At 42.5% G+C, this 13,484-nt stretch overlaps 1 protein-coding gene across 1 annotated transcript in view; it reads right to left on the bottom strand.

Annotated features, from left to right (window-relative positions):
• The window catches only part of LOC139721988 (transmembrane channel-like protein 7), a 78,158-nt gene that overhangs the window by 1,469 nt on the left and 63,205 nt on the right, over positions 1–13,484 (bottom strand). The window contains exons 10-16 of the mRNA XM_071633315.1: positions 5,443–5,609; positions 3,942–4,056; positions 3,397–3,494; positions 2,830–2,937; positions 1,911–2,117; positions 744–899; positions 41–119 (exon numbers count right to left, since the gene is read on the bottom strand). Of these exons, the coding sequence (XP_071489416.1) occupies positions 41–119; positions 744–899; positions 1,911–2,117; positions 2,830–2,937; positions 3,397–3,494; positions 3,942–4,056; positions 5,443–5,609 (930 nt within the window). The remainder of the gene's footprint in view (positions 1–40; positions 120–743; positions 900–1,910; positions 2,118–2,829; positions 2,938–3,396; positions 3,495–3,941; positions 4,057–5,442; positions 5,610–13,484) is intronic.

Genomic DNA, 13,484 nt, shown 5'->3' with positions numbered 1-13,484 from the left:
TATCATCATTATCATTCTCACTATCACCACCATGACATACCATGATGAGTTGTTCCTTGAGGAGGAGTACCATGTCCCGATGTGCCGATGAGATGGCCTGGAAATAGTAGAGGGCCAGCCTGCAATTGGTGAAAACACGGAGGCCATTATTATCTAATTTGATATACACAGTATATAACATATATATGTCAGCAAAACTTGCTTGCAATATATCAAAAGGGTCTACCAAGAAACTTACCTTGCTGACAAGATTTGCTAGGATGATGAGTTGCTTTGAAGTATTTTGAAATCAAATGTGTAGAATATTATTGATTGTTATACTTTTATTCCAGAAGAGTCCTCCCCTTTCAGCATTGTGGGTAGGCAGAAAGTTACATGAGGATTGCTCATGCCCACGCAATCATATTTTCCAAAAAACCTCATGCAATTCACAACAGTATTGGAGTACTTCTGTTGCTAGATTTGTTGATTGTCAATAATGAACTAAACGATTACATAGCCAACATGATCAGGTATGAGCTTAGATTGTGAACCTTTTTGGCTAATATATCACATTTTTGTTGTCACCCAACTGACATTGTGTTACTACAACATCATATCTCATACTTCTAATGTGTATTTATACACACTAGAGCAAAAACAGACAGTTCTGCAGGCACATGAGAACTATGTTTTCACTTTGAACAAAGATGAGTCTACATGGCACCCTAAACTGTCATGGTGGTTTGAAGAAATATACTCACAGGAGAATGATGATGAGGGGGACAACGAAGGCTGCGGAGCCGATGAACTCAAAGACCTGCTCCAGGAAGTTGTCCCAGGTGTCGATGGTCATGACCAGCTCACTCCACATGGAATCAAGGCCTCGGAACGGACCACACCCTTTGGACGGACTGATCCTGATTGTGGGGAAAAGTAGGTGAAAGAAAAAGAGAAAGAGAGATAACAAAAGAAAAAGTGATACAGAGAGAGCGAAAGAACAAATTCGGTGATTCCCCTTGCTTCTGGAAAGATACCATATGTATGCTTCCTCACATTTCTATGGTTTCCATTTTATTCGGCTTCTCTCTTTTTGTAGCTACGTCAGCATGCCAAAGTAATAACGATTCCTCTCCTTCGCTCTATTTCTCAATCTATCTCTCTCTCTCTCTTCAATCGTTGAGACCATCATCACTGATTAAACTAAACTGGATCAGCGGTTTGTTTTCATGTAAAGCTACGGTCACAAAAGTTCGTGCGAATGATGCATTCTTACGAATTCTGGAGTTCATACGGCCGCCTTACGAAGAGAGGGTTTTGTACGAAGTTAAAAAAAAAATCTTGGACAAGACCATAGACCAGGCTACAAACTTACAAACGGTCTATGAACGCTGGTTTCGTACGGCCTTCATAAGAATATCTTACGAAATTGTCTAGAAATCATTCGTACAGCATTTGTAGCTGTTCTTAATGGTATTTGTGACCGAGCCATTACATTGTTTACAAATCAAAGAAGGATGATTAACGCAGGAAAATTAGTAAAACTAGAGTATTACATAAGAAAATTATGTGATGGCATTTACATATGGCAGCCACATATCCTCAAGCATGTCACTATCAAAACAAATACATCATGCAACCCAGACATTGAGAAGATGTTGTGAAGCAATTTCGGCATGGCAGGGGTATTCTGTCATAGGCATTGAAGCCATGAGCACCACAACAGCAGTGTGGGGGAAAAGTGTAAAGAATGCTGGGGGGTATTTCATGACGCATTTTGTCTGACAAATTTGTCTGACAAATTTGCTCTCAGCTAATCCGATGCAAGGATTTCAGTAGCTTGTAACAATTTGTCAGAAAAAAAAAATATCTGACAGAAAACTTCATGAAATGGCCCCCAGAAGGTCTGGCCAGCCGGGATGACCACTCACGAGGAGATGGAGTAGCCGATCGGGATGAGGCAAATGAGGAAAGTGACCAGCAGGATGACCATGAAGAAGATGCCCGACCGGGTGGCCCGGAAGGGGCGGGACGACGGCACCATATTGTACAGCAGGCTCCACTTCTTGAAGTAGAAGAAGATGAAGCACTTGAGGACGCAGATTGCTGGCAGGATGGGGCTGTAGAACGATCCCACCCTGGATGGGAACAGGGAGGAAGGATTTCGAGGAGAAAACAAAACCATGAAATGTGACCTCGCATAACAGAACAAATAATGGCCAGAAAAGATTTATGGAGTGAAGGTCACATTCTGCAAAGGCAAATTCTCCGCTTTAAAGTGGAGCAAAACATTTCAAAATGAAATTTCTACATGCGCCAAATTATTCCATGAAATCAACCATGCAGGAATGCTACTTCTGAGAAAAGGGGTTTTGAGGTTCATTGAGTAACCTTTTACTGTGTTTGGATCGGAAAGGGGATTTGAAACTCGATTGCATCCACTCTGAAGGGATATCCAAATTAACCAAAATAATGTGCTCACTAAAGATACTGCGGACTCTTTGAAAGTCTCTAATGTGTTTTCACGCAATTTTTTAAAATTTATTTCTTTAGCACAAAATAGAAATTGGGAAATGTCCAAAAAAAGAGGCAATAAAGCTTAAAAAAAACACTACTTCATATTTAACTTTATGCTTCCAAACTTTGATTTCAGAAAGAAAAAAAAAAGGTAACTCAGCTTACAAAGAGAAAATCTCCCCAAATCAGACAAATCAACAGGTCTTTTCTTCTTTCTCTTTGTAGAAGTCCATCTAATGTACCAGTCAATTCTTGACTTAGAAATAGGGGAAACCCAATGTCTTTTCTCCTTTCTTTCCTACTCATTGCTGTATACATGAGGAAAGCTCTTACCAGCACAAGGCTTGGGAGTAGACTATGGCCAGCACATTCTTGGGGATCTCAAACTCCATGTTTCCCAGTGCCTGGGCTATACCGCAATGACAGTACTTTGCTGCGAGCCTGTCGAGAGTGCCAGGTAGAACATGAGAGAGAGACAAAGACAACCAGTGATAAGAAATACAGGCAAACATTAACATAAAGAAGAATATTAGAGCTAAATCTAAGATATGCATCCTCAAAAAATCAAGCTTCTGAATGTGACTGACAATGAAAAAAGACTAAAACAATATTGTTAAGTGAAGTGAAACAAAACAATACAAAACACACACACACACACACACATACACACACACACACACACACACAATCCGATAAATGCAAATACAAATGAAAGTACTGGAAATAAAACTGGTAGACAGTTAACACGGAAAATGTTAAAAACAGAATTGACTTTTTTTTGCTTTCTAACTGAAAGAGAAAGAATTGAATGTAAGTACTAAGTATGTTGTAGATGGCAACTTGGTATGACACTCTTCCATTAAAAAAAAAGCATCCAAAACAAACAATGAAATCACTTACTTTCGTGGAAATTCCACTAAGATGATGACAAGCAACACAGCAGCAAAGTCAGTGATCGTCAGCTTGTAAAACTCTTGACCAATGTATGTCTCCCAGCACTGAAACAGGGAGAAAGAGAGAGAAAGGCTTACTAACACAGGTTCATTAATTGCCTTACATCTATCCAGTCTCTTGGGGAAAAGATGAACAGGTTTAAAAAAAGTCACTTAGAATTGAGCATATCAAGGCTTTGGTCAGCCATTACACGGTTCCCCCCAGTCTCACATCCAAATCAGTCATTTTTCAAAGAGTTACTGGCCAGATATTAGTGTGCCACATGCAAATCAAAAGGCAAAATAATTCCCTAATAATAATGTAAGTTAAGGAAGACTTTTACATTCTCTTGTCAGGTACACAAGGCAACATTCAAATGTTCAAAATTAGGGAGATTTGGCAGTTTTGAAATTAGACAAAGACAATGAAACCTCACCCCCAAAAAAGTATCATAACATTACGAGAAAACAAAACATTAACTGAGAAAGCCCTTCCTTTACACAGTGACTTACTCTCAGATCACTGGGGCAGATGTTGCAGGCTTCCGTGGCCGTCCCCGGACAGACGACCTGAGGGTAGAGGGAGAGGAAGAGGACCACCAGGGATGCCAACCTCAAGAATACCGTCCTGAAAGTGAGGAGGAAAAGAAAGGGGGCATGTTAAGATGAAGTCCGCCACCAGATACTGTATACGCCCTATATTCAGCAAGTCTAATTTTTCGCGAATCGGAACTTCCTGACGATTTTGTGAGTGGTAAAATTTGCAATCATGGAGTATGGTATACCAAACATAGAAATATATATGTGCATGTCACATTCATGTCGGGATGAGAGTCAATATTTTAGCGTGTTTTAAAATTAACGAACAGCACCTGACTCGCAAAATTTGCAAAAATAACCTCACTAAATATTTGGTGTACACAGTATACATTTAATGACATAATCTCTGATAAGACAACAGCTGCACATAGGTGCACTACCATCATACATCCCACTATTGTCTCAAGAGAGGTCAATTCATTTGTAAAGGAATACCTAAATAAAAATCATACATTGAGAAATTGAGATGAGAAATATTAACTGAAATTATCCCCCCCATTTACAGTATGCAAACAGAATAAGTTTACAGGCTTACTAAGAGTCAATATGAAAAGAAAGGTCAAGATGGATTGACTGACTAGCACCAGAAACAGGTTTTTATGTATAAAAATACTGAATGCATTGTGTGTGTGCATGTGTGTCTGTGTGTGTGTTAAAACACAAGATAAGCTGTTCTCTGACTGAAATGTACCTTGGACCATTGAGTTTGGATTTATTCAACTTGGCCACTATGGATGAGGGTAATGCCCCAGTCACATATAAACACGGATGTTCAAGGATCTACACGGTGATCCAGGGAGATCCGGGGACGTCCGGGGAGATCCGGGATTTTGGTATGACTGTACACACGGTATCAACACGGCAGCTACACGGATAAGGCCGGAAGAGCGCGGCATCTACACGGACGAACACGGCATCTACACGGATCAACACGGCAGCTACACAGATCAACACGGCAGCTACACGGCAGCCACACGGACCACCCTGGATTGCTCTGCCAACACGGCAATCCCCGGATGACGCCGGATGTTTTTGACCGTGTTGGCCTCCCGGCATCAACACAGATCTCTCCTCGGATCAGATCCGGGGTGGTTTGGGGTGATCCGGGATGTCTATGTGACTTGGGCATAAGTACTTGTGTACAAGCAACCACAGGACCAATGCCTTTTAATAATTCCCCTCAACAGGATGAGGCAATGGGGATAAAGAACCTTAAGCTACCATCAACGCCAACTCAAGATTGACAGTCCACAGTGGAATCCAATGAGCTCGTACAGATTCTCATTCAAGAATGAGTCGTTTAATTACAGCTTAAAAAAATGATCACGAGGCATCCCTGAGTTCAAGTTTGTACAAAAAAGAATGACACTTGAATCACATATATATTTCTGCCAATTCCGAGATGCCCAGGTACCTGATCAAGGTGATGCTGATCTCAAACTGAGGGCTGTAGTCCTCGAAGCGGACGATGACGTTGAAGATGAGCGGGACGACGCCGTTGAGCAAGGTGATGGTGATGGACGGCAGGTAGCTGATCAGCAGACTGGCAAAGGCATCGGTGGTGACAGGTTTGCTGGAGTTCTGAGGGACAGAAGGACGACAAAGAATGAAATCAATGACAACTGGATAAAAACTGGCTGAAAGCTACCGGAAATGAACGATAAATAGACTGATACATAAACAGATGAATAATTGGAAGGATGAACGTGTGGTTGTGTTAATATATTGCATATGAAGTACATGCATCTGTGTGTTTATACAGTCAGTAATGTTGGCCCTACAGTGACATGGATGAAAATGGGAATTAATGAGCAGACAAAAATTAGTTTAGAAAGGATAATAATGACATGGAGATAAAAACTGAGGATAGACACATACAAATTAGTGGGTAAAACTTTGACTGATGGACAGATGAATGAATTAGGGGAGGATGGATGACATAAAGCCATGTGTATATGTCTGCATGCCATACACACTGTACATGGATCAGTGTAAAGATTAATGAGGACAATTGACAGATGATTAATAGGTCGATAATGGCTTTTATAAAATGGGTTTAAGAATGTAGACAATCAGAAGTGCTGGAAGGAGTCATGCTTGCTCTCTTATTTAATTTCGCTAATGCACAAAGAGCGCAAAAATTGTGCAGCAAAAAAGCATCACTGCAAGGCTTATTATAAAATTACTACATACGTGAGGGGGCATTAGTGGAGATGCAGCACACTCAAGGGTATCTACAAAGGTGCAACATGCACGACACTGTGAATACTAAAGTAAGCAGCATCACCACTTAGTCATGAACTTAAGCATTACATATTTAAGGGTGTGTACAGTTCTGGTTGAGGTGAGGATTTTGTCACAAATGTACACACTAATAGTTATGTACATGTATGATGTACTGTATGCCTGGCTGTTTTAATGTGTATGTACACAGGTTGACCAGATTAATGGAGAACATTCTATGTGGTATAGATATAGTACATACAGGCTGACTAGATCAGTGGAGAATTTTCTAGGTGGTATACAATGTAGCTATACAGTACATGCATGTAGCAGGAAATACATTATAGCTCACTCAATCTAGATTGATTTCACCCATTCCAGAATCTTCTGGGAAGTGCTAACATAACCTTGGCTGAGTGAGGCACTGTCCCTGTAGCCCAATGTGATTGGTAGTTATTCTTGGCAATGATGTTTTGTACATAGATAGGCAGTGAATCATCCAGGATTCCTGGAACTTGGACTGGCTAGTAGGTTGGAGAGAGTTATAGAATGTGCTAGAAGGGGTTGAATGGATAGTATATAAGCCAGAGAAATTCTGCAGTAGGCAGAGTACCCAACACCTCTGCTCTGAGAGTTACGTCACTTCTGGCTCTGAAGCGACTTGTTATAGTCAGTCCTGTGTTACCTGCTGACCTGTTATGTTTGTGGAGATAAGGCCTGGGAGACATTTTGCCTGCAGATAATTAATTTGCCTTCATTGGGGATAGATACCATTTTTATGTCAATGGACATTGTTACGGAAAAGCTGTGACGGGCTGGATTCCTAGCTGGACAATATTAAGTGAATCATCATTCAACGCATCAACTGGATGTGGTCGTCACAACATTTGGACTCTGCACGTTTCGCCGTGGACGTATATCGTGGATTTTACCCCGGATCTATACCGTGGACTATCGTAACCTGTGCCTCTGGAGTTACGTCAGAGGAATCATTCATCGGTGCATCGCGGATCATTCGTTTGTGCATCGAGCATCGTATTTGGACATTTCCACGGATATTGCGTGTAATGCGTACGTAAGTGATTCCATTACTGACTTATATTTGTTTCTATTGATCATTATTGTACTGATGTGAAACCGATTACCAGTCTGTACCTACAATATCACTGTTAATAAACCGCCTGAACATCAGTTGATTGTTTCTTTTGTGCGATCATTCTCGGAGTGATTTTGGTCGTAACAAAATTGGGGGCTTGTGTCCGAGAAGTGAATTTAAGCCAAAACTTAGAATTTGGAACGTTCCGGAATCCAGAATATTGGAACAGACAAAATACCAGTTGAGTTGATTGTTCAATTGTATATTGTGTGTATTACAGTGTGATAATGTCAATCAGTACAATGGATGTTCAGGCATTTGTTCAGAGGACAGATTTGTCCCTCAAAGATTTGCAAAGGTTACGCAAATGTGATTTGACTGCTATTGCACAGCATTTAAATGTTGATGTTCCACAAGGTGTAAGAAAAGCAGAAATTCTTGACTTAGTGGCTGATCACATGGAGCTCAAAGAAGAAATTGACACTCCAGATCGAGCTCAAATTTCAGATCAAACACGGCTTGAGCTTGCTAAATTGGAAATGAAGGAGAGAGAAAGGGCAAGGGAATTAGAACTGGAGAAAGAGAAGATGAGATTAGAAATGGAAAGGGAGAGGGATAGAGAACGAAGAGAAGTGGAGAAAGAAATTGAAATGAAGAAACTTGAAGTGGAGCAACAACTGAAATTGCGTGAGATGGAATTGACTCATGCACAGACTGTTGGAAATCATGACAGGGCTCCCTCTGAATTTGATTTGGCCAAGAACATTCGATTGGTGCCAAAGTTTGAGGAAAACAGAGTTGATGCATACTTTGTGTCATTTGAGAAGGTGGCTAACAGTTTGAAATGGCCACAGGAATTTTGGCCCATGCTCCTTCAAAGTGTGTTTGTCGGCAAAGCAGCTGATGTGTACTCATCTCTCTCTGAAGAGCAATCACGTGACTATGCTACAGTCAAGAAAGCAGTGTTGAATGCTTATGAGTTGGTGCCAGAGGCGTACAGACACAAGTTCAGAAATTCGTACCGAAAACCAGGCCAGCCACATGTTGAGTTTGCTCGTGAAAAAGAAATGATGTTTGATAGGTGGTACAGGTCCCTGAAAGTGGATCAGGATTTTGATAACCTACGTGAGGTTGTTCTCTTGGAAGAATTCAAAAAGAGTGTTGCTTTCAGTGTGAGGTCACATTTGGATGATCACAAAGTGACAAGTTTCCATAAAGCAGCCTTGATGGCTGATGAGTATGAGCTGACCCACAGAAATGACAACAGGCCACCTTTCAGGAATTTCTCTGGAAATAAGAGAGACAAAATTCATTCGAGCAATCCAAAGAATGCTGGTCCTGAAAAAGGCACGAGTTCTGAAACTTCATCGGCACCAAAGCCTCAATCTGACAAAGGGTCCAGTACAAGTGCAAATGTCATCAAATGCTTTCACTGTAACAAGACAGGGCACGTAAAGTCACAGTGTTGGAAGTTGCAAAACAAAACAAAGAAGGACTTGGGATTTGTCACGTCAAAAGGTGTCCTACCTGAAAACAGTGTCCCGTTCAGTGAAACACAGGCCATTGAAAGTCAATCTCCCAAATTCAAAGATAGGATGAAGCAGGTGGATGAGAGCTATCGTAGCTTTTTGTTTGATGGTGAGGTGACCCCATGTACTTCTGGTAAGGCAGGTAAGCCAGTGGTCATCCTGCGGGATACGGGGGCCTCTCAGTCGTTGATGGTGGATGGTGGTATGACTTTTCCACCAGATAGTGCAGTGAATGCAAAAGTCTTGATTCAGACTGTTGATGGCAGTTATATGTCAGTGCCACTGTATAGAGTGGATTTGAAGTGTGACCTAGTTTCTGGTCCTGTTACTGTTGGAGTTGTTCCTGAGTTGCCCATGGCAGGCATTGACTTCTTGTTGGGGAATGACTTGGCTGGGGATAAGGTGGTTGTGTCTCCAGTTGTTTCGGATAAACCAGTGGTGGTTGCTGAAACTGAGCAGTTGCAGGAGGAGTTTCCTGGGATATTCCCAGATTGTGTTGTGACTAGGTCTCAGGCTCGTAGAGCTGTTCAAGATGATGCGGATTCTGTTGATGTGGAGGAGAATTCCGGTGTTTGGTTGGCAGAAACCTTTTTCAAGGATTTGAATGATGGGGTTGCTGTATTAGGCTCCAAGGCTAACAGTGATGGGCTGTTTAGCAAGTCTTCCTTGGTTGAAGCACAGCAGGCAGACTCTGAGTTGAAAGGCTTGTCTCAGACGGCGTGTTCTGAGGCTGAGGCTGAAAAGGTCCCTGAGTGCTATTATGTCAAAGATGGCATTTTGATGAGGAAGTGGAGACCTCCCCATAGGCCAGCTGATGAGGATTGGACGGTGGTCCGTCAAGTTGTTGTCCCTCCTAGTTACCGCGGTGAGATCTTGAGGATTGCTCACGAGTTACCTGTTGGCGGCCATTTAGGCGTCAGAAAGACAAAGGATCGGATCATGAGGCATTTCTATTGGCCAGGGTTGAATGTGGATGTGGCTGAGTTTTGCAAGACTTGTCACACATGTCAGGTGGCTGGTAAACCACAGCATTCGGTGAAGCCGGCGCCATTGATTCCGATACCTGCGTTTGAAGAACCATTCAGTCGGGTTCTAGTTGACTGTGTTGGACCTTTGCCTAGGACTAGGTCAGGTCACAAGTACCTCTTGACAATCATGGATATGTCTACACGGTTTCCAGAGGCTATCCCCTTGCGAAATATCACTGCTAAGACTGTGGTAGATGCTCTAGTGCAGTTTTTCACTAGGTATGGGTTGCCCAAGGAAGTGCAGTCTGACCAAGGGTCAAATTTCATGTCAGGCATATTTCAAGAGGTGATGTATCGTTTGGGTGTGAAGCAGCTGAAGTCGTCAGCTTATCATCCCCAATCCCAAGGTGCGTTGGAGCGCTACCACCAGACCCTAAAGACAATGATTAGGGCATTTTGTGAGGAGTATCCCGAGGATTGGGATAAGGGCATCCCTTTCCTGCTGTTTGCAACGAGGGACTCCCCAAATGAGTCGACTGGTTTCAGCCCATTTGAGTTGGTGTACGGTCATGAAGTTAGGGGCCCACTGAAGCTCATCAAAGAGAAATTCATGACTGAGGATGATGAGGTCCACCTACTTGACTATGTGTCAAAGTTTCGTGAAAGGCTTTCAAAGGCTTGTGAGGTAGCTAGGGAACACTTGAAAGTGTCACAAGACTCTATGAAGAGAAAGGCAGACAAAAATGCCAAAGCCCGAACTTTCAACCCAGGTGACAAAGTTCTTGTACTGCTGCCCATACAAGGTGAACCACTGAAAGCCAAGTTCAGTGGCCCGTACTATGTCAAAAAGAAACTCAATGATGTGAACTATGTGATCAGTACGCCAGACAGACGCAAAGATCAGAGGGTGTGTCATGTAAACATGCTGAAAGAGTACTATGAGAGAAAGGCTGGTCAGCCGGTAGGCGTAGCTCAGGTGGTAGAAGAGGAAGTAGAGGAAGAGGGAGAAGCTCAAGATGAGCATGGAAGTGAGCCCTCTAGTGCCAGGTTGTCTAACTCAGAGATGTTAGGGAAAGTAGATGAGGCACTGAACTACCTACCTGAAAATCAGAGGAAAGATATGACTAGTCTGTTACATGAGTACAAAGAACTGTGTAAAGACAAACCAGGCTGCACCCCTCTGGCTGTACATGATGTTGATGTAGGAGATGCTGACCCTATCAAGCAAAACCCTTACAGACTAAACCCGAGCAAACTGCAAAAAGTAAGGGAAGAGGTTCAATACATGCTAGACAATGACATAATAGAACCTAGTAAAAGCAGTTGGAGCTCCCCAATCGTCATGGTGCCCAAACCGGATGGGTCTCAAAGATTCTGTATAGATTACCGAAAGGTGAATGCTGTGACGAAAACAGATTCTTTCCCCATTCCCAGACTTGAAGACTGCATTGACAGGGTCGGCAATTCTGCATATGTCAGTAAAATAGACCTTCTAAAGGGATACTGGCAAGTGCCCTTGACCGACAAAGCCAGAGAGATTTCTGCCTTTGCTACACCAGATGGCTTGTTCCAATGCAAAGTAATGCCATTCGGCATGAAAAATGCTCCGGCCACCTTCCAACGGCTGACAAACCAAATCATTGCCGGACTTGACAACTGTGTAGTATACATTGATGACATCCTAGTGTATAGTGACACGTGGGAGGAGCACATTACACACTTGCGGCAACTTTTTAATCGACTCAAGGAGGCCGGATTGGTGATTAATCTGGCAAAGAGTGAATTTGCAAAGGCCAAAGTGGTGTATCTCGGGCATGTAGTCGGTCAGGGACAAGTATTGCCAAGAGAAGCCAAGGTAGAGGCTATACTAGGCTTTCCCATCCCCCAATCCAAGAAGGAGTTGCTCAGATTTCTGGGCATGGCTGGTTTCTACAGGAAATTTGTACCGAATTTCAGCACTGTAGTCACCCCCCTAACAAACCTGCTGAAGGGCAAGGCAAAGTACACCTGGACTGATGAGTGTCAAAGAGCCTTCGAGAAACTAAAGGCAGTCCTTGCTAATGAGCCTGTTTTGGCAGCTCCTGACTTCGCAAAGCCATTCAAGGTGGCAATAGATGCTAGCGATGTAGGAGTGGGAGCGGTTTTGCTCCAAGAAGATGAAGAAGGCACTGAACGACCAGTTAGCTACTTCTCCAAAAAATTGAACACATACCAGAAGAAGTACTCCACAATTGAGAAGGAGGCTTTCAGTCTCATCCTTGCCCTCCAGCAATACGAAGTGTACTTGACAAATAGCAAAGGGGAGATCACGGTCTATACTGACCACAACCCCTTGGTCTTTTTAGACCGGTTCAAAATGAAGAACAACAGGTTGTTCAGATGGAGCATGATGACGCAGCCATATGCACTCAAAATCAAACATGTGGCAGGCAAGAACAATGTAATTGCCGACGCTCTGTCAAGAGTGTAACATGAAGAGAGTATCAAAGGTGAAAAGTTTTCACCGCATATTATTTCCAGTGTATGTGTTTAGCATATTCATTAATGTGTGCAAAACAGTTTGATATGATTGTATAAGCTCCGAGAATCCAAGCAATATCATTGTAAACAGTACCCATGAAAAGAGAACATGGAATTAATACAGCTATCCAAAAGGCATGTGATAGTATGTGATTATTGTTGCTTGACTTGGACTTTACCTCACATTCGTTGCAAATAACAATGAGAAATTGTGAAGGTAAAAGAAACCCTTGCTACAGCAAGGCTTTCTTTTTCCCATGGGGGATGGTGTCACAAATGTACACACTAGTAGTTATGTACATGTATGATGTACTGTATGCCTGGCTGTTTTAATGTGTATGTACACAGGTTGACCAGATTAATGGAGAACATTCTATGTGGTATAGATATAGTACATACAGGCTGACTAGATCAGTGGAGAATTTTCTAGGTGGTATACAATGTAGCTATACAGTACATGCATGTAGCAGGAAATACATTATAGCTCACTCAATCTAGATTGATTTCACCCATTCCAGAATCTTCTGGGAAGTGCTAACATAACCTTGGCTGAGTGAGGCACTGTCCCTGTAGCCCAATGTGATTGGTAGTTATTCTTGGCAATGATGTTTTGTACATAGATAGGCAGTGAATCATCCAGGATTCCTGGAACTTGGACTGGCTAGTAGGTTGGAGAGAGTTATAGAATGTGCTAGAAGGGGTTGAATGGATAGTATATAAGCCAGAGAAATTCTGCAGTAGGCAGAGTACCCAACACCTCTGCTCTGAGAGTTACGTCACTTCTGGCTCTGAAGCGACTTGTTATAGTCAGTCCTGTGTTACCTGCTGACCTGTTATGTTTGTGGAGATAAGGCCTGGGAGACATTTTGCCTGCAGATAATTAATTTGCCTTCATTGGGGATAGATACCATTTTTATGTCAATGGACATTGTTACGGAAAAGCTGTGACGGGCTGGATTCCTAGCTGGACAATATTAAGTGAATCATCATTCAACGCATCAACTGGATGTGGTCGTCACAACATTTGGACTCTGCACGTTTCGCCGTGGACGTATATCGTGGATTTTACCCCGGATCTATACCGTGGACTATCGTAACCTGTGCCTCTGGAGTTACGTCA

This window comes from Diadema antillarum, unplaced genomic scaffold (assembly GCF_040938485.1).
Source record: "Diadema antillarum isolate AM-2024a unplaced genomic scaffold, OU_Dant_1.0 scf00000154, whole genome shotgun sequence".
Classification (NCBI taxonomy): Eukaryota; Metazoa; Echinodermata; class Echinoidea; order Diadematoida; family Diadematidae; genus Diadema; species Diadema antillarum.
This window is presented reverse-complemented; position numbering and strand designations above follow the sequence as displayed.